We start from the raw sequence: 26,046 nt of genomic DNA on the forward strand, positions 1-26,046 counted from the left end.
GGGGGGTGGGGCTGGTTAACATCAGCAACAGAAGCACACAAAGATGGCGCCACCACTAATGTCGCAATAGGTACCATGAGGAGGGGTCCAGCCCCTTCCCCTGGTGGCTCCGGTGTGCAGAGACGTGGGACCTGAGCTTGGTGTGTCTGTTTCCGGTGCTGCTCTAGCAACTTAGCCCCAGTTCCTGCTGTGGCTTCAAACAATGCAGATTCTCCCGCCATAGGGCTGGAGTCAGAGCTGGGGATGGGTCTTGTGGGGCCACAGCAAGGACGGGGTCTTTCTAGGGGTTCCTGAGAATCCGTCTCCTTCTCTTCTGGATTCTGGAGGCTGCCGCTGGCTTCAGTCCCTGATCACACCAGCCCAGGCTCCACTCTGTCACCTCAATTCTAACTGCTGGTCTCTCTCATAAGGACCCTGTGACGTGTCGGACCACCTGGCTGATCCAGAGACCTGCCCCCTCCCAAGACCCTTACCCAGACACCTCTTTGAGGCTGCATTGCAGGAAGTGGGGAAACCTCACCACTGGTCCCAGAATTAGGATGGGCATCACCAGGGGACGTCATCCACACTCCTGCCACGGGAGTAGTGACCAGCTATGGGCTGGCAAAGTCCTTTCAGGCAGAGGGGTCTGTGTGCCACAGTCAGATGGGAAAGGGCCACCGTGGCAGGAGCACAGTGATGGTCCCCCAGTATGGGGCCTCATGGGCTGGTGCCCTGATGAGGTCTAGATCTGTGATCTGCAGAAGTCCCTCTAGCTGCCCTTAGGGACTAGGTCGGAGGGGATGAGGGAGGCGGGGGCTTTAAAGGTGAGTGGCCTTGGCCCTGTGTTAACATCACCTGCTTATTAACAGTGTGTCGTGTCATTTGAAATGTGCCAATGGTGATGTCCCGCCCTCGGGGCTCCCAGCACAGCCCTGTTGGCATTTGGGGCCAGGAAGCTCTGCCGTGGGACCACCCTGGGGTGTTTAGTGGCACCCCTGGCCCCTGCCTATTAGCGGCAGGTGGCTCTCCTCTTCCCAAGTCATGGGAAAGGGTCTCCAGATGGCCAGATGCCCTAGGTGAGCGTTCCCGCTCTAGAGGACACAAGGCTTCCACACTCAGTGGCCTCCGGAGCTTCCTGCAATCCTCTGGGGTGAGCAGGAGGTGTCATTGCCCCCATTTCACAGATGGGTAGATGGAGGCTCAGGGGCTTTGCCCACAGGCGAGTGGGCCAGGGGTCTGAGTCCAATGCCCCAGTGCCCCAGTGCCCCGCGTCAGGACCCACTGCTCTCTCCGCCATGCTGTTCTTCTGCCATCTTAGCTGGTGCACAGAGAGGCAGTGACCCCGGGACTTTAAAACCAGCTCCCACGAATCTGTTCTGCAGGGATCGTCCCTGCACTATTCACAGATGAGGAAAAGGACACCATTTTCAGCCAGCTTGGACAGGAAGCCCTAAAGCAGGGCATGGGGCCGGCCAAGGAGTCTGTGTGGCAGTACTTCGTGAACAAGAGTGCAAATAATCTGCACATCGTCCTGGGCATGTCCCCTGTGGGGGACACACTGAGGACCCGCTGCAGGAATTTCCCAGGTACCCGGGGCTATGTGTGCTGCCCATTTGCTCCCAAGCTTCCATCAACAAGTCCACCAGACATGGCCTCCAGTGGAAACGAGGACCTGTACTGTGGGATGTGCCTGGCTGGCCCCTTGCAGTGGCCACCAGCAGTGGGTGATGTTCTTCTGGCCTGAGGATGTGCTCCCACTCTCAGGAACAATGTGGCAGTGCATGGAGGATGGCTCCTTGTCCCCTCCCACATGGGACAGTCTTACCAGCCTTATGGAAGGGTTCCTGCCTAGCCACAGGTTCCTAATGAGGACAGGTGCTGCTCCCGGGGATATTAGGATCAGGAGACATGTCTAATTGTCAGAACCGAGATCAGGAGACATGTCTAGTTGTCAGAACCGAGGGGGAGGTGGCATGCTGCTGGCACCCAGGGGGTGGCAGCCAGGGATGCTGTAAGCATGCACAGTGCCCAGTCAGTGCCTGTGTCAGGGTTATCTGGCCCCAGGGTCAGCAGTGCCCAGTGTCAGAATAAGACACTCTGCTGTGGATGAGCCCAGCTGGGACGTGCCCAGCTTGTTCAGTGCATTGGTGGCAACTGAAGACTGAGCTGAAGTTGTGAATGTCTCGGGTGCAGAGCGGTGGTCGCCCTCTCTCTCCAAGGTCTGGTGAATAACACTGGGATCGACTGGTTCATGCCCTGGCCTCCCCAAGCCCTGCATGCAGTCGCCAAATCATTTTTAGGTAAGTCCCAGCTACTGTGGGGACTGTGTCATGGGTCTCACAAAGCCATTCTATATCACCCCTCCGACCTTGACCTTTGGCCCCATGGATTCCTTTGCTGTAAACTCTATGAACAGTTTATGAAGAACACATGCTTTTTTTTTTTTATTGTTAGATTGCCCTTGTGTTTCAGTCCCAAGGGATTTCAGGAGACTTACAGAAGAGTTTGAATTGGTAATTGATTAAGTAGCATCTAGCTCGGGAGTTGACGAGCCATGGCCTGTGGCCAGTGTGGCCTACTGCTGTATGGGCGCAGCTTTGTGAGCACACAGACTCACGCATTAATCCACATGTTGTCTATGGCTGTTTAAAAAAAAAAAAAATATATATATATATATATATATATATATATATATATATACCTTTAATTAATTAATTAATTTATTTATTTACATGTGGTGCTGAGGATCGAATCCAGGGCCTCACACATGCTAGGCAAGCACTCTACCACTGAGCCACAGCCCAGCCCTCTATGGCTGTTTTGATGCCACAATTGCAAGGGCCAGGAGTTGCAACTGAGACCAGGTGTCCCTGTTTGGCTCTTGATGGAGAAAGTGTGCTGACCTCCAACCCAGAGGTTGCCCAAGGGCAAGCTGTGGGTGAGCTTCAACTCCCTCCAGCACCTGTTCCCTGGACAGCAATTGTACTCCTTGAATAAGAAGGCATGTCAGTGGAACTTCAGGGGAAAATCTTTTTCTCTAGACCCACCTTGAACAGATTTATGACAAATTCCACCGAGTGACCTCAAAATAGTTTCAGCCTTATAAATATGTATCCAATAAATAAATAAATAAATAGTCATTCTATGCAAGCAGAGATCATAGCTTCGGTCATAATGCAGGTCTTTTTTTTTTTTTTTTTTTTTTTTCCTGGGAAGGGGCCAAGAGCATGAGTCTTAAGATATGACTCAGGGGCTAGCAAGCTACTTCGGCAGAGGTCCAGATGGAAAATATTTACCTCTGTTGCAACTACTCAAATCTACAATTATATGGTGGATGCCATTATAGACAATATGCAAATGAATGGCCATGACTGTGTTCCAATAAAACTTTATTTAAAAATCGGGAAGTGGGCCAGATTTCCCTTCTGGGCTGTAGATGAGCACCCTGATGTAGTGCACCCTGGTTTTCTTAAGTGTGTTAGTCATTCTCAAGTGTTATCACTTGGGCTTGCTTTCAGCATTCAGTGTCTTTAATAATGCTGCCTAGAATTTGCTTAGAATTGTTTTCCTTAGAATGTGTTTCCTGGTATCGAGATGACTATGCCCCAAAGTGGATATTTGTCAGGCTGCGTCTTTCCTGCAGGCAGTACCCCTGGTATAACCCAAGGTTGGGTCTGCAGAACCCTGACAGCTGATGTTTTTGTCCACTCTCCTCCCTTTGCTTGAACGAGAGGTGTATTCTGTCTTCAAGAGGATGCTTCTTACAGTGATTCTTCTAGCAGGTTGACAGGAAGGCTGCCTTTTGCCCAGTAGGTCCACACGCTGGATATCCAGCAGAGAAGGGCTGAGTAGCTCACTGGCCGGAAGAGGTTGCTCCCTGGGGAGCATCGAGCAGGACAGGTGTGGTGTGCTCCCCGCTGCGTGCTGCCACGGCGCCCAGGGAAGAGGGGTGGCTCTCTGTTTGAGGCATGTTGCTGGAGCCTGGCTCAGTGGTCCAGAAGAGCCACCCACTCATTATAATTGCTCTTTTCTTTCTATTTTTTTAAAATTACATTTTTAAATCATTTTTTTTTTATTTTGGAAAATATATCTAACATAAGCTTTTCCATTTTGCCAACTTTTAAGTGCACTTGTGGCATTTGTAACAGTCATAGGGCTACACAGCCATCACGGGACCCATTTCTAGAACTCGTCATTCTCCTAACTGCTCTAAATGCAGACTCCCTCCCTCCTCCCATCAGCACAACCGCCTGCCTTTGTGGATGATGGAATCCCGCCGTGTCCATGTCCGTCCTTTCAGGGCGGCCTTCTTTCTCTTTCTCTGAGGCTCACCCTGTTGTGGTGCCGTCAGCCTGTTGTGGCTATGTGCTGCCTGCCTCAGCATTGCCATGAGCCTTGGTGGACCTGCAGAGCCCTGCGTTGGGGCTCACGCCTGGGCCACGGCAGGCCTCTGGGCCGGGTGATTCCAGGCTGGGCTCACTGGGAGCCATCCTCTCACTGAGAGGCAGCGTTGCCTGTCCTCCCTCTCCAGGGGCTAATCCCATGATCCCAGGAGAAAATATAGAAGACCTGGTGGAACACGTGGTCTTGGTCCATGAGTCCGTTGGTGAATTCAGCAAACAATTTCTCCAGAAACTGAGGCGCAGCAACTATGTGACGCCTAAGAATTACCTGGATTTTATTAATACGTACTCGAAGTTGCTGGATGAGAAGACTCAGTTTAACATAGGTAAGGCTTGGGGATGGCTGGTCGCCTGATGTCACAATGCTCAGGTGTAGGGATCCAGGTCTCCTCTTCCCGAGTTCATTTGGGCCCATGCCGTGCCTGTGCAGAAGGGACTGGAACATAGTGACACTATGTGACAAGTGAATGGTTCCCCCTGATGAACCCAAGTTGGATGAACCTCAGGGAGGCCACAGAAGGCGAGCCTGGGGCACAGGGAGCAGGCGTGGGGACAGTGAACGGGTGCCGTCTGTCCCCAGCTCAGTGCAAGCGCCTGGAGGGCGGGCTGGACAAGCTGAAGGAGGCCACCATCCAGCTGGACGAGCTGAACCAGAAGCTGGCTGAGCAGAGGGTCGTGCTGGCTGAGAAGTCAGCTGCCTGCGAGGCCCTGCTGGAAGAGATCTCCACCAACACCGCCGTAGGCAAGTGCGGGGCCACCTGGGGACTGGCCTGTTCCCACTGCTTGCTTGTAGGTGGTCCTCAGCAGGCCGCAGCCTGGAGATCACCAGCCCAGGCTGCCTCCTTCACCCTGTGACCTTCCTCTTGGTGGGTCTGCATGTGGCTTTAATTAATTTAAAAAATTTTTTAGTTGTGGGTGGACACAGTACCTTTATTTTGTTTATTAGTTTGTTTATGTGGTGCTGGGTGCCTCGTGCATGCTAAGCAAGCGCTCTGCCACTGAGCAACAACCCCCCCGTGGCTTTAATTTAAAAGAAAAAATTTGACATATAAAATTGTACAGACTTATGGCTACGTGGAGATAATTCAATACATGTGTCCAATGTGAGGCCTAAACTTCTTGAAGGACACCCGTCGCCTGAGCTTCCCTAGCCCAGGGTAACCTCATCTTAACTAATTACATTATTTCCAAATAAGGTCCTTTCCTGGGGTTCCCATGGACCTGACTTTTGGGGGAATACTGTTCACCCCACTGTACCTCCTGTGGGCCAGGCCCATGGGGACTGGGTTCCAGGCCCGGGAAGGTGTGTGCGTCCTGGAGGCAGCAGACAGTAAATGCTTTGGTGATTGGACGAAGGTTCTGACTGTGGTCAGTGTTGGGAGGCCAGCAGTCAGTGTGAGATGACAGAGGGCAGCCCTCCTAGAGGGGATGGCTGGTGGCCTGGCTCTGAGTGAATATGAGACATGAGAGAGAGAGAGAGAGAGAGAGAGAGAGAGATATCTCAGGCTGCACTGGGTCCTCAGCCGACCTTGCCCAGGCAGGGGTAGTTGTGTGACCTGCCATGGTGCAGAGTGGGTGGACTCGGGTGGACCAGTGGAGGGAGGCAGAGTTGGAGAAGCCACTAGGTGTCCAGACCCTGAATGTTGAGGACTCTGTCCCACCGGCAAGGCCGGAGGCTGTCACGCTGGCCAGAGCTCCCTTGAGCCCTGTGTGGCCCAGAACTTGAGGCCCAGCTGCTCACGGCCTCACTGCCCTGCAGCGGAGGAGAAGAAGAAGCTGGCGGAGGAGAAGGCCATCGAGATAGAGGAGCAGAATAAGATCATCGCTATGGAGAAGACGGAGGCCGAGACAGCTCTTGCCGAGGTCATGCCCATCCTGGAGGCTGCCAAGCTGGAGCTGCAGAAGCTGGATAAGTCGGACGTGACGGAGATCAGGTAACGGGGGCCCCAGGTGTGCTGCGGCCGCCCCTTGCTTCTGCTGGTGCCCACAGGTGCCAGCCGCAGTGCTGAGCACTGTACACAGGGACCGTCACTGCCCACATTTACAGACAGAAGGGAGGCCTGGAGGTGAGGTGGCCACCCTGGCCCCCAGCCCAGGAAGCCATGCCTGCCGGCCTTGAACCCAGGTCAGCTCACCAGGGAGGCTGGGCTCAGCAGGGCTGTGAGGAGGCAGGGATAGAACGTGCTCCTCTGTCCTCTACAAAAGCCAGTGTGTGCTCTAAACAGGCCAGGGTGCCAGCACCCTGCGGAAACAGCAGGAGGCCTTGCCTCGGCCCTTATCCATTTCCATAGAGAAGCACTGGGAGGGCTGGGGCTGGGGCTCAGTGGTACAGCGCTTGCCTAATGTGTGTGAGGCCCTGGGTTTGAGTCTCAGCACCGCATATACATAAATGAATAAAATAAAGGTCCATCAACAACTGAAAATGTTTTTTTATTAAAAAAATTTTTTTTAGTTGTAGGCAGACACAATACCTTTATTTTATTTATTTATTTTTATGTGGCACTGAGAATCGAACCCAGGGCTTCACACATGCTAGGCAAGTGCTCTATAACTGAGCCCCAGCCCAAGCCCAAGAACTAAAAAAAAAAGCATTGTGGGGAGTGGATCACTGTCATGGCCCCAGACATTCTGTAAACCACTCCTGTCACCTGCTATCAGGAGGAGTGGCCTGCGGGGGTGGGCAGTGAGCTTCCCTTGTGTGGCCTGGTCTCTGCAGGGCCGTGCATGGATTTGGTTGATAAGTTGAAAGCCCCAGGAGGATCAGGCCTGGCTGCCCCCTTTGCCCACCCAGAGAGGCTCCTGCTTCCAGGTCGATAGTCGGTGTCTCACCTTGTTCCTGCTTCTGTGGCGCTCCTGTGTCCCTGTGCCCTGTGTGTCTCATGCGGATCTCACAGGAGGTTGGGCCCTTCTCCTGTATGGGAACTTGAACAGGAACTCAGTCCCTGCTGCACAGGGGAACCTGAGTGAACCAGAGTTGCTGCCATGTGACCAACAAGTCATCCCTCCAGTGTTCTGAAGAGTGTGGTGCTGACGGGGGCTTTAGGGCGGGTGCTATAAGTGTCCCTGCTGCGTGGCAGATGGAGGTGCCAGGACAAGGTGGGACTGCGTGTGGGCCAGGTGGTAGGAGGGACAGTCAACTGCACTTTCAAGGAAAACACCCCACCGCTGGCTACATGGTATGGGCGGCTCCCAGCAGCAGCTTAGAGAGCTAGGAAGGACGCTGAAGGGCATCTAGAGAGGAGGGGCAGGGAAGGCAGTGTCCCCCTGATTGAGGGCAGGGGAAGGGGGGTTCCCTGGGGTCACGTGGAGAACTTGATGCATCCCTGAGTTAGACAGGCCTTGTGCCTGAGAGAGCTAAAAGTGGCCGATGGCCTAAAGACCTAAAAGGGAGTGATGGTTTGAAGTGCTATTGTGGAGGGCTGGGGTGGGGCTGAGTGGTAGAGCATTTGCCTAGCATGTGTGAGGCACTGGGTTCGATTCTTAGCACCACATGTGAAAAAATAAAGATCAACAACTAATAAGGTATTTGAAAAAAAAAATAGAGCACTTGCCTGGCATATGGGAGCCCCTGGGTTCTGTCCCTGTCATGGTAAAAATGAAAAAAAAAAAAAAAAAAGCCATTAGAGCAGGGAATACAGTCCTGTATGGCTCTGCCTCTTACCAGCTTCATGACCTTCAGCTTGTCGTCTAAGGCTCTGTGACCTTCAGCTCGTCATCTAACCTCTCTGTGCTTGCTTCCTCACTTGTAAAATGTGGACGATGACAGTCATCCCCGATGAGTCAGGGCAGTTGTGAGGATAAAAGGCGCTAGTGTGTGAAGAATCCTCAGACCGGGCTGGGCACCTAAGCAGTGCCAGCACAGCTTTAGCAATTGTCCCATCGGCATGCCGCAGCCCAGCACAGCAGCTTCCCGGGCTACCTGATATTTGAGGCTCTCTTCAGCCCCTGGCTTCAGAGTTCAAGGGTTTGAGAGTGAGGGTGGACAAATGAAAGCACACAATTCATGTTTTTCTGCTTGCATTTTGGAGATCTGCTGCAGGCGCGTATGTGGTGAACACCCTGCTATTTTAAACCGTCCCATCCCCTGTAGGGCCAGGCAGTCTGCTCAGCCAGGCCCTGTGGCTGTGGCTTTAGCTGGCCTCCAGTCCCTTGCCTTCACACAGAGCAAACCTGGCTGCTTTGCCGTGTGCTGGGCAAGCCCCTCACGGGTGTGTTTCTGGCCGTGGTGCTGTGTCCAAGGGTGCGGTTAATAATGCCTGGCCCGGGGGGACCTGCTCCTCCCCAGCCCGCCTGAGGCCTGTTTCCCTCACCAGCAGAGGGCGCTGTTGACATTGGATCTCTGCTGTTGCTTTTGTAGGTGGAGAGTGGCATCTGTGTAGTTCTAACTAGCGTGAGGTGGCCTTTTTTTTTTTTTTTTCATTGTGGAAAATGCTGTCTCGTGTTCTGTTTATCTGTGAAGTTGTTGTTATTACTGTTGCTTTTGTCTTCTTAATCATTTCCAGGGGCTTTTCTTTCTCTTTTTTGCAGAGCTGGAGATGGAGTCCAGGGCCTTGAAATCTAGGCACCTGCTCTGCCCCTGGGCTAGCCCTCAGCCCCCAAATGGCATTTTGTATGACAGGGATTCACTATCCACTCATACAATGAGTGCATATATCTTCTAGTTTGTTTTGGCTGTTTGATTTTATTAACAAGGTTTGTGTGTGTGTTTGTTTTTGCTGTGTATGTGGCAGTATTCTATATTGTTCCTTTTAATATCCTGTCAGTTAAAATGCCTTGCTCTTGTCAGATGGTGACACAAAGCACAGTTTCTTTCTGTACCTTTATGGTTCAGTTTTTTTCATTTAAAATTTTTTTGATCTATTTGGGGTTTTTGTTTGTTTGTTTGCCGGGGTCCTGTGTGAATTTGAATCCAGCCCTCCATCCCCCACGACTGCAGTCTGGCCTTCGTTAGGTCTTTGGGATGGCAAACCTGATGGGCCAGCACTTACATCTTGACAATTTCATAACCTTAATTCCTTGGAAGGCACTTCCTGTCCATAATGCTCAATCCCCTTTGTAGAAATAATTAAACGTTAAGCCAGGAAGATGAGGAGCAATGGAGATTGGAAGCGGATGTTTCTCTGCTGTTGGAGTATAAAGGTGCCCTTTGTCGCTGGCTTATGATTGTGCTTTTCTTCCTTCCATTTATTCCGTAGTCATTGGATCCAATTCCTGCCACCCTGAACAGGCCCTGGGGCTGGTGGCATTGGGCCAGGCAGTCCCGCCTGGCCACAGGAGCCTGCAGTCTGTGCTCCTGGCTCCAGGGGGCGCCCTCCAAGGTGGTGAGAGCTTGGCTCAGGGAAAAGCAGGTGACTGGCGAGCCTGGGGTAGTGTAGGGGGATATGAGGAGTGGGGTTTGCGATGGTTCTTTCTTCAGGAGGGCAGCAATAGTCTTATCTCCCCCACCCCAGAGTTTGTTTTGGAGGAAGAAGGGAATCCTACTCTGATCTGCAGCCTCAGCCTTTCAGACATCTCAGCCACCTGGCACCTCACCGACCCAGAGTCTGGAGCTGGAAGGGCCTGGTTCCTCGTCCCCACTGTGTTGGCTGGAACACTGAGGCCTCTGGCTGGGCCCTGACTCGCCCACGGGCTCAGAACCTGGCCACTTGGGCCATGGCTCTTTCCGTCTTATGTCTGGAAACATCTTGCTGGTCCTTGCCTCCCTGGTTACTGGGAGCAGTGGCCCAGGGTTGGCTCTCACCAGGCCTGGAGGAGACCTCTCAAAGCCAGCTGGCAGTGTCCCCTGCTTTTGTAAGCAGCAAACGCTAGCAGAATCAACCCCTTCTCTGGTGACTCAGGGCCATCACTGTAATCACGGGCTGAGAGTTGGACTCTTGTTTGCCCCTCCCCTGCCCCACACTTGCCCTGGCTTGTCCTTGAGCCCGTGTCCCTCTGTCCCGGCCTATCTGCAAGGTCTGGGAGGGGGCTTTGCCAGGATGGGGTCTCCAGCCTGCTCTCTGGTCAGCTTGGCCCCCCTCTGCTCTCCCTCTGTTCCCCACCTCTTTGGGGTTGCCTCCTGGAGCACCACACTGGAGTCTGAGCACCTGCCAGGCCACACCTTGTTTCCAGGCCCTCCTGAGGACCATGCCCCTCCTGCTTGTCCCCCTCCCCTCCTGGGCTCCTGCTCCTCCCTCTCCCCTCCTGGGCTCCTGCTCCTCCCTCTCCCCTCCTGGGCTCCCTCATCCCTCTCCCCTCCTGGGCTCCCTCATCCCTCTCCCCTCCTGGGCTCCTGCTCCTCCCTCTGCCCTCCTGGGCTCCTGCTCCTCCCTCTCCCCTCCTGGGTCCCTCATCCCTGTCCCCTCCTGGGCTCCTGCTCCTCCCTCTCCCCTCCTGGGCTCCTGCTCCTCCCCCTCCCCTCCTGGGCTCCTGCTCCTCCCTCTCCCCTCCTGGGCTCCTGCTCCTCCCTCTCCCCTCCTGGGTCCCTCATCCCTGTCCCCTCCTGGGCTCCTGCTCCTCCCTCTCCCCTCCTGGGCTCCTGCTCCTCCCTCTCCCCTCCTGGGCTCCTGCTCCTCCCTCTCCCCTCCTGGGCTCCTGCTCCTCCCTCTCCCCTCCTGGGCTTCTGTGTCCCATTCCTCTCGCTGTCTCCTCACAGCTTTGTCTGGAGATCAGCACCTTCTGCAGCTGCCTGGTGGCCCCGGCACCAGCAAGTCACCCTGTGGCCTGCTGGGCCCTGCTGGAGCTTTGCACCATTGCTGTTCTGTCTCTTATTTCTTTGGGCTCTGGTTCTCTGGGGGACTCAGGGTGCCTGGTGCTGGAGAAGCAGGTAGTCTATTGAGGCCATAGACGTCAATGAGGGCCAAATCCTGGAGGAGCCAGAGTGTGGGCCCAGCTCCAGCCCAGCCGTGTGAACACGGGGTGGTCCAGTGCCCACAGCCCGTTTCTTACCTAGTAAACGGGAAGATGATGGTGTTGATGGTGATAAAGACCGTAGTGATGCAGCCACCACTTAATCTAAGTGGTCACGGGGGGGGGGGGGGGGGGGGGTAATTAAAAGGCAGATTCCCAGACCTGGCTGCACAGGGTGGCCTGGGTTGGTATTTTAATGCCTGTCCCTACCCCCACGATTTTGAGGCTCAGCTGGGTTCCAGGAGCCTGATCCAACCTGACAGGGGGCCTGTCCCTGCCCTTAGAGCTCCCACCCAGGACCCCATGTGTGTGTGTGTGTGGGGGGGGGTGACCTGGTGTCCTTGGCTTCTCAGACTCATTCCTGGAGTGAGCACCGGCCAGACCCAGCCACACCCCCATGAGACTCACACACGCTCCCGTCCCTGCCAGGTCCTTTGCCAAGCCCCCGAGGCAGGTGCAGACGGTGTGCGAGTGCATCCTCATCATAAAGGGCTACAAGGAGCTCAACTGGAAGACCGCCAAAGGCATGATGTCCGACCCCAACTTCCTGCGGTCTCTGATGGAGCTCGACTTCGACTCCATTTCCCAGAGCCAAGTTAAAAGCATCAAGGGTGAGTGTGGGGACATGCGGCCAGCTAGGGCTGCCCCCACCCTACAGAGGACGGGCAGCGGGGCAGGGGGCTTACCAGGGGCAGGCCTTCCCTGAGATCAGAGGGTCACCACTGTCCTGCAGGTGAACAGCCTACTGACTGTCCCCAGAGGAAAACGGCAGGGAGAGAGGAAGCTGATGGCCCCTGCCTGTCTGGCTGAGCAGCAGGAAACAATCTTGCTGGAACTGGCCCAGCCTGTCCTCTGTGTGTCCCATCAGTACACACGGGTCTAACCTTGACTCCCCCCAGTAAAGTCTCCATGGACCCCTCAGAATAGGCAGTGGGGAGGGGACAACGTCTTCCAGAGCCAGCACTGTGCCTTGGTTCACAGACACCGAGTTCCCGTGGGCTGACTCCTGCCCCTGCTGGGCGCTCGGCTATCAAGCTTGGTTAGGTGGAAAGACAGCTGTGCAAAAAGCAGTGCAGGTTCATACTGTCACGGTCCCCTCAGACCCAACGCCAAGGGCTCCTTTTCACCCCCTTAGAAGCAAAAGCAACCAGACACAGACAAGAGCAGTGAGTGTCCAATCCCAAGTGTACCCTCTGCCTGGTCCCGAGTGAGTGGCTTCCATTCGGGGAGAGGACCTGGGGTGAGGTGCAGGTGGAGGCCAGAGTGGCCCCCAAGTCCCAGTCAGCTGCCTGTGTCTGGCCACCATGTGCTCAGTCATGAGACCCCTTGACATGTTGGTTCCCAGGCTCCTGGGTGTCACCTGGAGGCCCCTGGGTCCAGGGACATCCCAACAGCAGTGGCTGTGCCCCCACACACATCTTAAACGCCATGTGTGTGAGACTCATTTTTGCCGGTCCCCCATATGTCCCATGGAGCTGCCTGGGTTCAGCTTCAGTGTCACCAAGGAGTAAGGAGCCAGTTGCCCTTCCTTTGTCAATAGGCTCATTTCCAGTTTTGTTTTCCCCAACGCTAAGCCTGTGGGGTTGGGGTCTTTGACTTTAGGCCTCTTGAAGACCCTCAATACCACGATTGAGGAAATGGAGGCCGTGAGCAAAGCTGGTCTGGGGATGCTCAAGTTTGTGGAGGCCGTCATGGGCTACTGTGATGTCTTCAGGGAGATCAAGCCCAAGAGAGAAAAGGTAACCGCCCCTCCGCCTCGAGACTGGTCACCACCGTCGACAACGTCTTAGAGTCAGAATTGATGTGGCCGCAGCTTTGCTGGGAGAGTTCTGGCAGATTCAGAAACCTGTGTACATTTCCCCCAGTACATGGTGACCCTGAAATCCAGCTTGCTTAGATGTCGCAGGATTGGACACGGCCGGCTCTGGAAGGTCTTCCAATTTCCTGCCAAAAGTGTGGGAGGGAAGGTGTCCGTGTCACTGTTCAGGGCGGAGCAGAGCTCCTCAGCCTGGGCTCTGGGCTTTGGGGGAGGGCCAGCTGGTTCTTTAGGGGCCACCTTGTGCTTCATAGATGTGTACTGGTGTCCCTGGCCTTGCCCCCAGGCTATGACATCCAGAAATGTCTCTGGATGTTGCTGTGTTTGGGGGGATAATATCAGCCCAGTTGAGAACAACTGGGGTGAAGTAACATGTAGAACCCTAGAAACAACGAGATCAGGCTGAGCTCTTCATTTTGAGTCCGAGTTTGGCAGTGCTTTCTAACGCAGAATTTTTTTACACTCAGAAAACTTAGGACCACTAGTAAGCCCAGTCTGGTTCCCAGTGTATTCTTTTGAGTTTTTGACTCAGAACCACAGTGTCCTCTCACTATGACCTCAGGACCCATGAAGATCCAGCCATCTGCTGTCCTGGGTACAGGATGTCATTTTGCCAAGGGATGTAGAGCTTTTGCAGATGGCATTTGAGGGGGTAACTCAGAAAAGAAGCCTCGCGTCTGAACGTGGCATAGAGTCATAGGTTGGAACTACTAAAGAGTGCTGTGTGGACACCGCCCAGGTCCGCAACCCTCTGACCACTGCCCCCCATGGTCCCTTGAGATGACCTGCAGTTTGTCTTCACTTAGGTGGCCCGGCTGGAGCGGAATTTCTACCTCACTAAACGGGAACTGGAAAAGATCCAGAATGAGTTGGCTGCGATCCAGAGAGAACTGGAAGCGCTGGGGGCCAAGTACGAGGCCGCCATCCTTGAGAAGCAGAAGCTCCAGGAGGAAGCCGAGATCATGGAGAGGCGGCTGATTGCGGCAGACAAACTCATCTCGGGTCTAGGATCAGAAAATGTCAGGTCAGCCTGCGCATCTGTCCCACCCGACAAGCAGGGCCCCACGGGACTTGGTGGGCACCATCCCCTTCCCTGTGGATTCTCCCTTTCACCTTGTGTTTCCATTGGAAAAACCACGTGATGAGTTGTTTTGTGGTTGTCATGGTTGAGGTGGCCGAGGGCCGTTTTGCAGACAGCTCTCACTGGGTACAGAGGGCCGTTTATGGAGTCACCACTAAGGGTTGAAGGAGCCATCGCAGGGCAGAGACCTGGAGAAAACTATTGCATCCAGCAGCTGTCCGAGGTTTAGGTATGTGGACTTCTTCGTGACCTTTAACCCCTGGGTGCCTCTAAAGGACATGAGAAGAGGGGCCCACCTCTGTCACTGCAGAGGTAATTTTTAAGAGTACAGCTGTTGTCGGTCCTAGGCTCAATCTGAAGTGGGTGGGGCTGTTTGATATTTGTGGGTGAGACTGGCCATCCTTTTCCATGAGACAGGATGATTGTTTCTAACTGGCATCCATAAGTGTGATGTAGAAAGCACTGGAAACTATTTTGTGCTTGTGGGAAACAATTTCCAGTATCCCTAAAACCTGTAAGACTCTGGGTACTGACTGTAAGAGGCCAAGTGGAGCGTTCGCTCTCTCAACTCTCTTGCCAAGTAGGACCTGAGCTCTTGACTGTGCTGGCCTTAGTACTGTCTTGGATTAAGGGGTTTGAAGCAGTGGGATTACCACCTGGTAAACAGGTTGAGATTAAAGAGTCCCACTAAGATTTACTGAGCCCCTGCCTGAGCTCGAGCTGTGCAGGGTCCTGGAATTGAACCTGCCTTTCAAAATGCCGGTGGACTGAGCAGGGAAACGCTGGAAAGCTCCCTTTATAGGAGAAAAGAATCTCCCTAAAAATCTTTCCCTCTGGCTGGCCCTGTTGAGCGGGTCCTTCTGGAATGTTCTTCTTGTAGTTGTTCTTAGTGCCTCTTTAGTTGTGGAGAACTGAGGTCCACTCTTCGTTTATCTGCTCCTCTTTGGAATCTTCTTGCATGAGATGACAGTCGAAAATGCATCTGTTCATTATTCTGATTTTAAACGATCTCCTCCTCCTCCTCCTGTTCTAGCAAACGTGTTTGTTGAAGTTGACACACAGGTTTGTACGTCTTTGTGGAGTGTGGTAGCATAGCTCAGTGCGTCACATCAGGTAATGAGCATCTTCCTCTCCTAAACCTTAACCTCAGGGAAACCATAGTCTAGAATGACTTATCACGCACTCTGGAATATCTAGAGGAGTCCGCAGACTGTTCTTGGGATGGTGGCTGGAGGGGAGCCCTCAGAGCAGCCTCCTCTCCCACCAGGTGGCTGAAAGACCTGGAGGAGCTCAAGCACCGGCGCGTGAAGCTGCTGGGGGACTGTCTGCTGTGCGCGGCCTTCCTGAGCTATGAGGGCGCCTTCACCTGGGAGTTCCGGGATGAGATGGTCAATCAGGTGTGGCAGAGCGACATCCTGAGGCGGGAGATCCCCCTGAGTCAGCCTTTCCGACTAGAGAATCTGCTCACAGATGACGTTGAGATCAGCAGGTATGGGGTGCCCCTGGGCTGGAAGGGATCAGGTTAGGGTCTGCCTGGGTGGGGACGGCAGCTTTCTGAGGAAGCTTGAGCAGCCTGAGGGTCAGTAGATGGGTTCTGGAAGGTTCACCCCATCTCCGTTAGTCATCGGGTCACAGTGTGGTGGGAGAGGTCAGTCTCCCTCTGGCCATCCCTCTCAGGTGGGGCTCCCAGGGCCTGCCCCCCGACGAGCTCTCCGTGCAGAATGGCATCCTCACCACCCGGGCCAGCCGCTTCCCCCTCTGCATCGACCCCCAGCAGCAGGCGCTCAACTGGATCAAGAGGAAGGAGGAGAGGAACAACCTGCGGGTAGGCCTGGTCCCTGGGCCTGCCCCGCCCCGCCCCCAACCCAGGCCAAGTGAGATGCCGCCCCCCGGCCTGGTGTGGCTGCCCTCCGCTGCCCACCCGTGCGTTCCTCTCTCGCTGCTTTTTGGAGCCTGGGTGGGGTCGTGATCGCAGGTGGGGTGGGAGCAGCAGCTTGACCGAGGTGGGACCCACGCACCTCACCATTCACCCACGTAAAGGGTGCAGCCCGGCAGGCTTGGTGCATTGACAGAGTTGCATGACAGTTTCTGGTCAGCCTTGGAAGACTTGTCACCATGAGAGAAAATGCTGCATCCCCTGGTGATGGCCCCGCTGAGCCCTCCCCTGCCCTGGCCCCACCAGGCCCTGGTGACCATGATGGTGTCTCCCTCTGTGGATTCGCCTCTCGTGCCCCTGTCGTGTGAGGGGCTCCTGCAGTACTGGCCTCCTGGTGTCCTGGAGGTTCCTCCATGTTGCCCCTGTGACGGTGCTTTGCCTGTCCCATGGCCGAGTCCCTCCACAGGGTGGACATGCTGTGTTGGTTTATCATCCATCCACTGAAAAGCCCTGGGCTGTTCTGCTTTGAGGCTCCTGAACAAGGCCGCTGTGCACGTTTGTGCCCAGGGACGAGTATCCTGGGTTCTCGGGGTGTGCACCCAGGACTAGGGTCCCCGGGCCTGACATGTCCTGCTGAACTCACGATCAAGTTAATGGCTTTCGGTTTTCCTGTGTCCTTATCTTTCTGGTCTTTGCTCCCTCCTGATTCTTCCTGCCGCCCCTGGCTCCTCCGTTTCTGGGTGTAGCCACCCCCTGCGCAGCGCTTGGCCTCACAGTTAGCAAGGGCAGGCGTGCGGCTCTCAGCTTCTGCCCCTGTCTTCTAGGTGGCGTCCTTCAACGACTCCGACTTTCTGAAACAGCTGGAGATGTCCATCAAGTACGGGACCCCTTTTCTTTTCCATGATGTGGACGAGTACATCGACCCTGTGATTGACAATGTCCTAGAAAAAAACATCAAGTACACGCAGGGGCGACAGTTCATCATCCTCGGGGACAAGGAGGTCGACTACGACTCCAACTTCAGGCTCTACCTGAACACCAAGCTGGCCAACCCCAGGTACAGCCCATCGGTGTTTGGAAAGGCCATGGTCATCAACTATACCGGTAAGAGCAGACGGAGCCTGGTGAGGTTAGGGGGTTCCTGCTGAGACCAGTCCCCTCTAGGCCTTCCCGGGCTGCCCTTCGCTGGTGACCCTGGACAATTTCTTCATAAGCACATCTTCAGGGTTAGCTCTCGGGTGGGTGACACCTGGAAGGCCCCAGGCCTTTGGGAGCTCAGGTGTTCTCACCTGGAGGAGGAGAGGTGGCCTCTGTGCTGGGCGGGGGGCCATTGCGTCCTTGTGTCTCAGACCTGCCCTGGGCTCTCATGGGAGAGGTGCTGCAGGCCTGGAGCTGGGTGCAGACGTGAGGGCCACTCCCTGTCTCCACAGTCACACTGAAGGGCCTGGAGGACCAGCTGCTGAGCGTGCTGGTGGCCTTTGAGAGGCGCGAGCTGGAGGAGCAGCGGGAGCATCTCATCCAGGAGACAAGTGAGAACAAGAACCTGCTGAAGGACCTGGAGGATTCCCTCCTCCGGGAGCTGGCCACCTCCACTGGGAACATGCTGGATAACGTGGAGCTGGTGCAGACCCTGGAGGACACCAAGTCCAAGGCCACGGAGGTGCGCGCCACTGGCCGTGGAGGGGCAGGTCCAAGCTGGGCGGGCTCTCAGCAGTTAGCAGGCTCTTGCTCTGACTCTTCTGAGGATTTGGCTGATGAGGAGGGGCTCTTGCTATCAGGGTGTGCTGCAGGGAGGGGGATCATGACGATGCCCCAGGGACCCTCCAGTGGAGAGCGGGAGAAACCTGGCTCCACCTGGCCTGCGTCAAGAGCAGGGTCATCAGCTCAGAAAGCAGAAGAGTCAGGCAGGGCAGAGCCACCATCCCTTCTTCTTCACCCCTGGACTGGTCTCCACTCTCTGCCAGCTTTGGCCTCACATGAGTGTGGCCTCATGTCCGCCCAGGTTTAAGTCCAGGGGCATAAGTGGGATCTTTTCCTGTTCCTGTCCTGAATGTCCTGAGAGTCACCAAAGCACCCAAAACAACCCCGGGGTGGAGTTGGGGTGGAGCCCTCCTGTGGAATGAAGGGAGCAGTGAGTCTCCAAGTGGAAGCCAGCAGCTGTAACCGGGGGCTCTAGTCGGCCATTCAATTACGAACGCCCACCAGGTCTCCCAGGAGAGCGGACACCCTGGGCCCCTGTGGGCTCCACGAGCACTGCATGGTCCTCTCTGCCGTCCCCTCCCCTGCCCTGCCCTGTCCTCTGGGTCTTCCTGGCTGTGTCCAGGATAACTCAGGCTTTTTCTCAGGTATCAGACAAGCTCAAGCTGGCGGAGAAGACAGCCCTGGACATCGACAGGCTGCGGGACGGCTACCGGCCGGCTGCCAGGAGGGGGGCCATCCTGTTCTTCGTGCTGTCCGAGATGGCGCTGGTGAACTCCATGTACCAGTACTCCCTGAGTGCCTTCCTGGAGGTCTTTGGGTTGTCCCTGAAGAAATCGCTGCCAGATTCTATCCTCATGAAGCGGCTCAAGAACATCATGGACACCTTGACCTTCAACATCTATAACTACGGCTGCACAGGTAAGCGAGGCCTCCCCCACTGCCTGGGGCAGGTGTGCGGACACTTCACCTACCGAGACCTACCGAGGCCAGTGTCTGGAATAGCCCTTTAGAGAGCCGTGATTCATGCCCTAGGAGGAGTCCACAGGCTGTTTTAGATTCAGAGTTGTGTGGCCATGGCCGCTGTCTACTCCATCAGCCCAGAAATGAGACCCCTGCCCCTCGCCACCCACTTCTCCCCTAACCCTGCTGCCCCTGACCTACCTTCTGAGCCTGTGGATTTGCTTCTGGTGGGCATTTCACATCAACAGAACACACCGGGCGGCTCTCCTTTCTTCACGGAGCACAGTTTCAGGGTGTGTCCACTTGGAAGTCCATACCGGGATCCACCCTTCCTGTGGCTGAATGCTTGTCCTCTTGTCTGGGTAGGGTGCATTTTGTGTCCGTTCGTTGGTGGATGGACATATGGCTATTCGTGGTTTTTAGCTCTTAGGATAATGCTGCTGTGGAATTCACATTCAGGTTTCTGTGTGAACCTGTGTGTGTGTTTGTGTGTGTGTTTTGAGTGTCCCATGTTCTACCCTGAGCTGCACTCCCAGCCTGAACATGTGTTGAATTCTCTAGATTTTGTGTATACCTAGGAGTGGAAGTACTGGGTCACGTGGTAGCTCTGTTTAGCTTTTTAAGGAACTGCTAAACTCTTTTCCAAAGTGGCATTCCTGATTTTCACCTCCTAATTTTTAAAAACTTTTTGTCATGGAAAATTTTGAATCTAAAAAGTAGAATCATTTAAGGGTCCTCCCACAACCCCTCCAGCCAGGGCTGTTTTGACCCTCAGCTTCCTACTGGGACCATCGATCTGTGAGTATTTCAGCCTGTGTCTCTGGGACAGGTGGGCAGATGTTCTCTGTGAAGGGCCAGAGAGTCGCCCCTCAGGCCCTGCAGGCCCAGGGTCCGCCCCGACTCCCGCATTTGCACAGGTGGTTTAGAAGCACCCTTTGTGGTGTCTCTCTGCAGGGCTGTTCGAGAAGCACAAGTTACTCTTTTCCTTTAACATGACCATCAAGATAGAGCAAGCCGAGGGAAAAATCCCCCAGGAAGAACTGGATTTCTTTTTAAAAGGTAATGATTCGCCTGTCTTCATTTTTCCCAGTCTCTCCTCGGCAGCATGGCTCGCAGGGCTCCTTGGTTGTAACAGGCGCCATCACCACCGGCTCGCTGCCTCTTAAATGCTCCTGCTGGTAACTCCAGCCTCTGAAGTGGCTGTGACTCCATTCACAGCATCCGCCCTGCCGGGGGGCTGGGGGGCGCAGCAATACTGTTGTGCTGTTGGTGACAGGGACGCCCACCCTGCCTCCTTGGGAAGCAGACTTTCCCCCTAAGCCAGAGGAGCCCAGCTGCTGAGCCACCTGCTGGGCATGGGCAGCACCAGGGCATTCGCTTCTCTTCTCATCTCAGGAAACATCTCCCTGGAGAAGAGCCAGAGGAAGAAGCCCTGCCCGTGGCTGTCCGACCAGGGGTGGGAGGACATCATTCTTCTATCAGAAATGTTTTCCAATAAGTTTGGGCAGCTTCCTGGTGACGTGGAGAATAATATCACCCTCTGGCAGGAGGTGAGCCCACATCTTCTCTCCCCTTTTCCACCTGCCAGCAACCTCCAGCTGACCATACCTGCCCCTTAGGAGTGAGAATTTCCTTTGAAAACCCCATTCGGAGTGTAATCCATGCCCGCTCACTCCAGGGTGAAACTCCTTTGTGCAATTCAGTTAGCTGGGTATAAGGACCATCCATCCATCTGCTGTCCATCTGTCTGTCCATTCATCTGCCCATCCATTTGTCCATCTGTCCATCCACCTATCCCTCCATCCATCCATTCTGCTGTCCATCCACCCATTCCTCCATTCCTCCATTTTTCCATCCACCCACCCATCCCTCCCTTCATCCATCCATTTGTCCATCCAGCAGACACTTACTGAGCACCTGCCAGGTACGGCATCCCTGGGTGGGCACCAGGAAAACCACAGGGAAGGAAACCTGGTTCCTCCCTTTCTGATGTTCACAGTTCTGATTTAGAAAATTAAAGCTCAAGATGGGATGTGGTGGCCTGGGTTGTGGCTCAGCGGTAGAGCACTCGCCTAGCCACATGCAAGGCCCTGGGTTCGATCCTCAGCACCACATAAAAACAAATAAAATAAAGGTATTGCGTCCAACTACAACTAAAAAATTAAAAAAAAAAAAAAAAAAAAGATATGGCCGTCTCATGGAAATGGTGGCCTACGTCATTTCTGAGTTGATGTCATAATGATTTTTTTTTCTTGCTTTTCCCAGTGGTATGACTTGGACTCGCTAGAGCAGTTCCCATTTCCCTTGAATTACGATAAACGCATCACTCCTTTCCAGAAGTTGCTTATTCTGCGCTGTTTCCGTGTGGACCGGGTGTATCGGGCGGTGACAGACTATGTGACCATAATCATGGGGGAGAAGTGAGTGTGTCTTCTGTTTCTGTGGTCCTTCCTGTGGCTGGGATGTCTGGTATCGCCTCCACCTGGACTCCCAGGAAGCAGAGAACTGTGAGCCTGGTCTGTGCGCAGTAGCTGAGGGTCTTGCCAGGACAGGGCTGCTCCAGACAAACACCACTGTACTCTTCACTTCTGATTTTCCAGTAGCCACACTTGGACAGAAACAGATGAAATTTTAATGTTTTATTTTTAATTAATGACTAACAACATATGAGTAGTATGCATAACTGAATATATTAAAGCATTAACTTTTCATGTAATCAATATAAACCTCATTGAGATTTTTATAGGCTTTGGGGGCGCATTTAGTCTTCAAAATCCTGGGTGAACTCGCCACAGCACATGTCAGGGGATAGCTACCTTCTAGGTGCTCAGTGGCCAACGCGCCTGGTGGCACCATACTAGACAAACAGCTCCAAGCTGAGTGTGGCGCCAGATAGATCCCTCCAGGTTGCAGGTGTAGCTGTGCCCTTGTGTCCCACGGGCTGTGGGAATGAGGGATGAGGTGGGGTTGGGGGCACTGGGGCAAACTGGAGTCAAGTCCAGGCCACAGGGGCAGCTGCCCTGAGCTCCTGTCCATAGCAGGTGGCAATGGGGCTGAGTGATTTGAACCTTTAAATCTCTGAAAGGAGCTAGAAATTCAGATTTTTTTAAACATGAATCTCCCCTTCTTTCTGTGTTGGCAACTCACTATTTTGAATCGCTGTAACAAAATACTAGATGCTGGGTAATGTACAAAGTACAGAGATTGATTTGGCTCTGGGGTCTGGAAAGTCCAAATGGCATCGCATCCGCATCTTGCAGCAGCCCCTTTGACTGTGTCACGACGAGAGACAGGCAGGAGGGGACCCAGCCACATGGTAATGGACCCAAGCATATGGGGGACCTCACTTTACAACAGGCCCTCTTGTGAGAAGTGCCCGGTTCCTACAAGGAGAACTATGTTCACCCTCTCCAGAGGTGGTGCCCGTGACCTGACCTCCTGGAAGGAGCTCCCACCTCTTGAGCATCCACAGCCTCAAAATAATGTCACACTGGGGGCCAAGCTTCTAGCACGTGAACCTTTAGGGGAGAGACTGTATCCAAACCATATAGCAGCAACTAATTAAAAAAAAAAAAAAATAAGCCATCCAGATGTGGGCCTTCCTGTGGAACTGTTGACCGCAGTCTCGGGTTTTGTGCCAGGGGCATGTGTACCTGGAAGGCAGGGCAGGGCACCCAGACATGCACATGCCCTGTGCTAACGGGAGCCGGGGAAGCCCCTGTCCCCAGGAGTTTACCATCCACCATGGAGACGCTTGTGAAAACTAGATTCTCAAACCAGGACCATGCAATAGTCAGAAGGTTCTAGACTCTGGGAGAGATGGCACTGATCAGATGGGTGAACCCTGGCCCTGGGCTGCCCTCCGGGAGGATTTTTCAATTTCGTTTCTTTCCCCAGGTATGTGCAGCCACCGATGATCAGCTTTGAAAGCATTTTTGAGCAGAGCACACCCATGTCGCCCATTGTGTTTATCCTGAGTCCTGGCTCCGACCCTGCCAGCGACCTCATGAAACAAGCCGAGAAGACTGGTTTTGGAGGAAACCGCCTCAAATTTCTTGCAATGGGTCAAGGTCAAGAAAAGGTAATCTGTGGTTGGAAGGGACAAGGGCAGTTTAGGTGAGATCCTGGCCTCCTTTAGGGATGTAAGCTGAGATGTAAGCTGAGAGCCCCCTCCGCACCTGGGTTGATGGTTTCCCACCACAGGGCAGAGATGGAGTGCTGGAAGGTGACCATATGAAAAGCTGGAATCCCGCCTCCTTAAGAGACCCTGCCCTCTGCTGTTGTCAGAGCCTTCTCACACTCATTCTCTCCCTGGATCCCTGCCATGACCCCTGGGGATCAGGATTGTTGTGATGCCTGGCTAAGGAAGTGGGTGAGGGGTGCCGCGCCCAGGACTGCACTGGGCAGGATGGAGCAGGGGCATGGCTGCCAGTCCTCAGGGCCTTGAGCTTGCTTTGCCTCAGTCTTTGCTGGGTCCTGTACCACATCACACCCAGTGTCCCACAAGTGCAGTGCAGCATGGGACGGAGCTGGAGGGTGAGCATGGTGGTCACACATGAGGTCCCAGCTCTGCTGTGGTCTGTCTGCAAGGCTCTGGCAAATGTTTCTGCTGCTGGCAGCCCTTGTGAGGTGACAGTGTCAGGAGCCGTGGGCGCCACCCACCAATGGAAGTGATTTTAAGGTCAGCCCTCACATCAGTTTGAAGTCATTTCAAAAACCAAGATTTTATTGAGTGGGGGGCTTGCTTTCCCTCTGAACTCCTCCTGGGAAGCTCTGGGGTTGTTCTCTACCCAGGGCCCTGCCCATCTTGGCGGGTGGTAGAGCTTGGCGCCTGCTCAGGGAGTTCCAGGTGCAGCTGTGTGGGAAGTGGCGCTCTGGGGCGGGGAGGCCATGAGGGCTAGGCGGGCGCTCACTGACCCGCAGGCTGTGGCTGCAGGAAACCCCAAGGAGATAGAGTCTCCAACAGCTGCTCTGGTATCGCTGGCTCCGCTGGCCTCTGTGGAGTGGGCACCCCTTGCCTGTGGGCAGAGTTGGTGGCTCTGGGACGCCCACCCTCCCCTCCCGCTCCCTCCGTGCAGGTGGCCCTGCAGCTGCTGGAGACAGCGGTGGCTCGTGGGCAGTGGCTGATGCTGCAGAACTGCCACCTTCTGGTCAAGTGGCTGAAAGAGCTGGAGAAGTCCCTGGAGAGGATCACCAAGCCCCACCCAGACTTCCGCTTGTGGCTCACCACTGACCCCACCAGGGACTTCCCTATTGGGATCCTGCAGAAGTCCTTAAAGGTCTGCAGGACAGGCAGAGGGCTGCCCGTCTGCTGGGGGGTGCTCGGGTGCCCCATCTCTGGCCCCATCTCTGCCTCTCCAGAGGAAGTGCTGAAGGTAGGGCTTGTGACCGGCCTCCCTGACCCACCCTGCAAGTGCTCTGGTGGTGTCTGGTGGCTGTCACGAGCCTCACGTGTCCTGAAGATCCCCTGTATCTCTGAGGACAGACCACCGCAGCCTGCAGGGCCCCTGCAGCGGCGGGAGGTCTCGGTGGTTTATGCACCTGGTGGATTTATTCTCAGGGAGGTCTCGTCATCTCCCTCTCTGGGGCAGGTGGAGGGAAGACCTAACTTTCATTCTGACAGCTGAGGATCTGGGGTTTGGGGGGAGTGGGGTGGGCTTCTCCACCAGCGCCTGTCCTGCACCTTCTCCGCCTGGGCCCTGGACGAGGGACTTGCTGTGAGGGGAGGAGGACAAGCCATGACCTCTGGCTTGCCCCCTCTTCAGAGCTGCGTCCACGGGTCCATGGCTTCCGTCTAGGTCTGCCTCCTCGTCCTTTCTGCAGGTTGTCACGGAGCCACCCAATGGGCTCAAACTGAACATGCGGGCAACGTACTTCAAGATCTCGCCCGAGATGCTGGAGCAGTGCCCGCACACGGCCTTCAAGCCCCTGGTCTACGTGCTGGCCTTCTTCCACGCCGTGGTGCAGGAGAGGAGGAAGTTCGGGAAGATCGGCTGGAACGTGTCCTACGACTTCAACGAGTCTGACTTCCAGGCAAGTGTGCGGGGCTGCGGCTCCTGCCCCTGCTCCCGGACTGGCCCACGCGGGCTGTTCAGCCGTCTGGGCTCCGTTCGAGGCCTTGTTGGTTTACTGTGACTGCCTGTTCCTTTTCTCTCAAGGTCTGCATGGAAATTCTGAACACGTACTTAACAAAAGCCTTCCAGCAGCAGGACCCTCGGATCCCCTGGGGCAGCCTCAAGTACCTGATCGGGGAGGTAGGAGCTCCTGGGAAAGCAGCCCCTGTGCGTGGCCCTGGCCGGGAGCCCTGGATAATCCCTTCCTGCTTCTGCTCCCCTCCCCTAAGGTCCTGGTGAAATACCCCCACTCACCACCAAGCTGTTCTGTCTTTGGTGACCTCCAGTCACGTGGGGGTTTCCTGAGCTAGATTCATGGCCCGGGGCTCATGCCAGGCTTCCTCAAGGTGTCAGCAGTGCTCTGCTAGCCACACCTGGGCACAGCACGGGCACCTTCGTCCTGGGCTCTGGGCTCTGGAAACCATGGCCCTCCAGGAGTGGCTGGGAAGCTGTCTTGGTGGCCTGTACTTGGTTCAGACAGTGGCTCCAATGCTGAAGACACAGTGGCTGTTTTCTTTTTTTCCGTTTGTCTGACATGCGTTGGGGACTCTGTTAGGGACATACTGGTCCAGCCCTTCCCGAGGATGCTCCCCCCTCTTGGGAAGTCAGGGGCTACTGCATGTCTTGCAGACAAACCCTCTGCACCTATGGGCTGGAGCTGCACAGGGACCGGGCTGGCAGGAGACTCACGGGGCCGAGTGGGTCTTCACTGTGGCAAGCCAGTGGCCCCTGGAGCCAGGAGCCCAGGTGCAGCAGTGGGGTGTGCATCCACCAAGCTCACGGGCTCTGGCCGCAGGTCATGTATGGAGGACGCGCCATCGACAGCTTTGACCGCCGCATTCTGACCACCTACATGGACGAGTACCTGGGAGACTTCATTTTTGACACTTTCCAGCCCTTCCACTTCTTCCGGAACAAGGAGGTGGACTACAAAATCCCTGTTGGTGATGTGAAGGATAAATTTGTTGGTGAGATTTCTCAGATATGAAAGCTATTTTTAAAGCTTTTGGGGAAGACCCTAAATTCCAATAGTTGTCTTTCCTAAGGTCGCCTTGGTGGCTTTTCTGACCAGGACAGGGGTGGAGCATCCTGGCGGGTCAGGTGGGGTCTGTTCAGCCTGTTAGGAGCCCAGAGGGCTTTTCCTGGCCTGCAGAGGCAGTCACTGATTCCACCCGGAAGGACATAGCGGCCCTGGGAAGCTCACAGCTCATTTCTGTAACAGAGAACTG

General features: G+C 54.8%; 1 protein-coding gene across 1 annotated transcript in view; it reads left to right on the forward strand.

Moving 5' to 3' along the window:
- Window positions 1-26,046, forward strand: part of Dnah10 (dynein axonemal heavy chain 10) — a 114,765-nt gene that overhangs the window by 84,947 nt on the left and 3,772 nt on the right. Inside the window, exons 53-73 of the mRNA XM_076869509.2 lie at window positions 1,365-1,568; window positions 2,202-2,282; window positions 4,514-4,711; window positions 4,966-5,127; window positions 6,145-6,319; window positions 11,700-11,881; window positions 12,873-13,009; window positions 13,893-14,110; window positions 15,435-15,656; window positions 15,845-15,992; window positions 16,868-17,147; window positions 17,474-17,703; window positions 18,389-18,662; window positions 19,659-19,763; window positions 20,100-20,254; window positions 20,970-21,124; window positions 22,602-22,785; window positions 23,783-23,983; window positions 24,528-24,737; window positions 24,863-24,958; window positions 25,614-25,785. Of these exons, the coding sequence (XP_076725624.1) occupies window positions 1,365-1,568; window positions 2,202-2,282; window positions 4,514-4,711; window positions 4,966-5,127; window positions 6,145-6,319; window positions 11,700-11,881; window positions 12,873-13,009; window positions 13,893-14,110; window positions 15,435-15,656; window positions 15,845-15,992; window positions 16,868-17,147; window positions 17,474-17,703; window positions 18,389-18,662; window positions 19,659-19,763; window positions 20,100-20,254; window positions 20,970-21,124; window positions 22,602-22,785; window positions 23,783-23,983; window positions 24,528-24,737; window positions 24,863-24,958; window positions 25,614-25,785 (3,789 nt within the window). The remainder of the gene's footprint in view (window positions 1-1,364; window positions 1,569-2,201; window positions 2,283-4,513; window positions 4,712-4,965; window positions 5,128-6,144; window positions 6,320-11,699; window positions 11,882-12,872; window positions 13,010-13,892; window positions 14,111-15,434; window positions 15,657-15,844; window positions 15,993-16,867; window positions 17,148-17,473; window positions 17,704-18,388; window positions 18,663-19,658; window positions 19,764-20,099; window positions 20,255-20,969; window positions 21,125-22,601; window positions 22,786-23,782; window positions 23,984-24,527; window positions 24,738-24,862; window positions 24,959-25,613; window positions 25,786-26,046) is intronic.

The sequence above is a fragment of the Callospermophilus lateralis genome, chromosome 1 (assembly GCF_048772815.1).
Source record: "Callospermophilus lateralis isolate mCalLat2 chromosome 1, mCalLat2.hap1, whole genome shotgun sequence".
NCBI lineage: Eukaryota > Metazoa > Chordata > Mammalia > Rodentia > Sciuridae > Callospermophilus > Callospermophilus lateralis.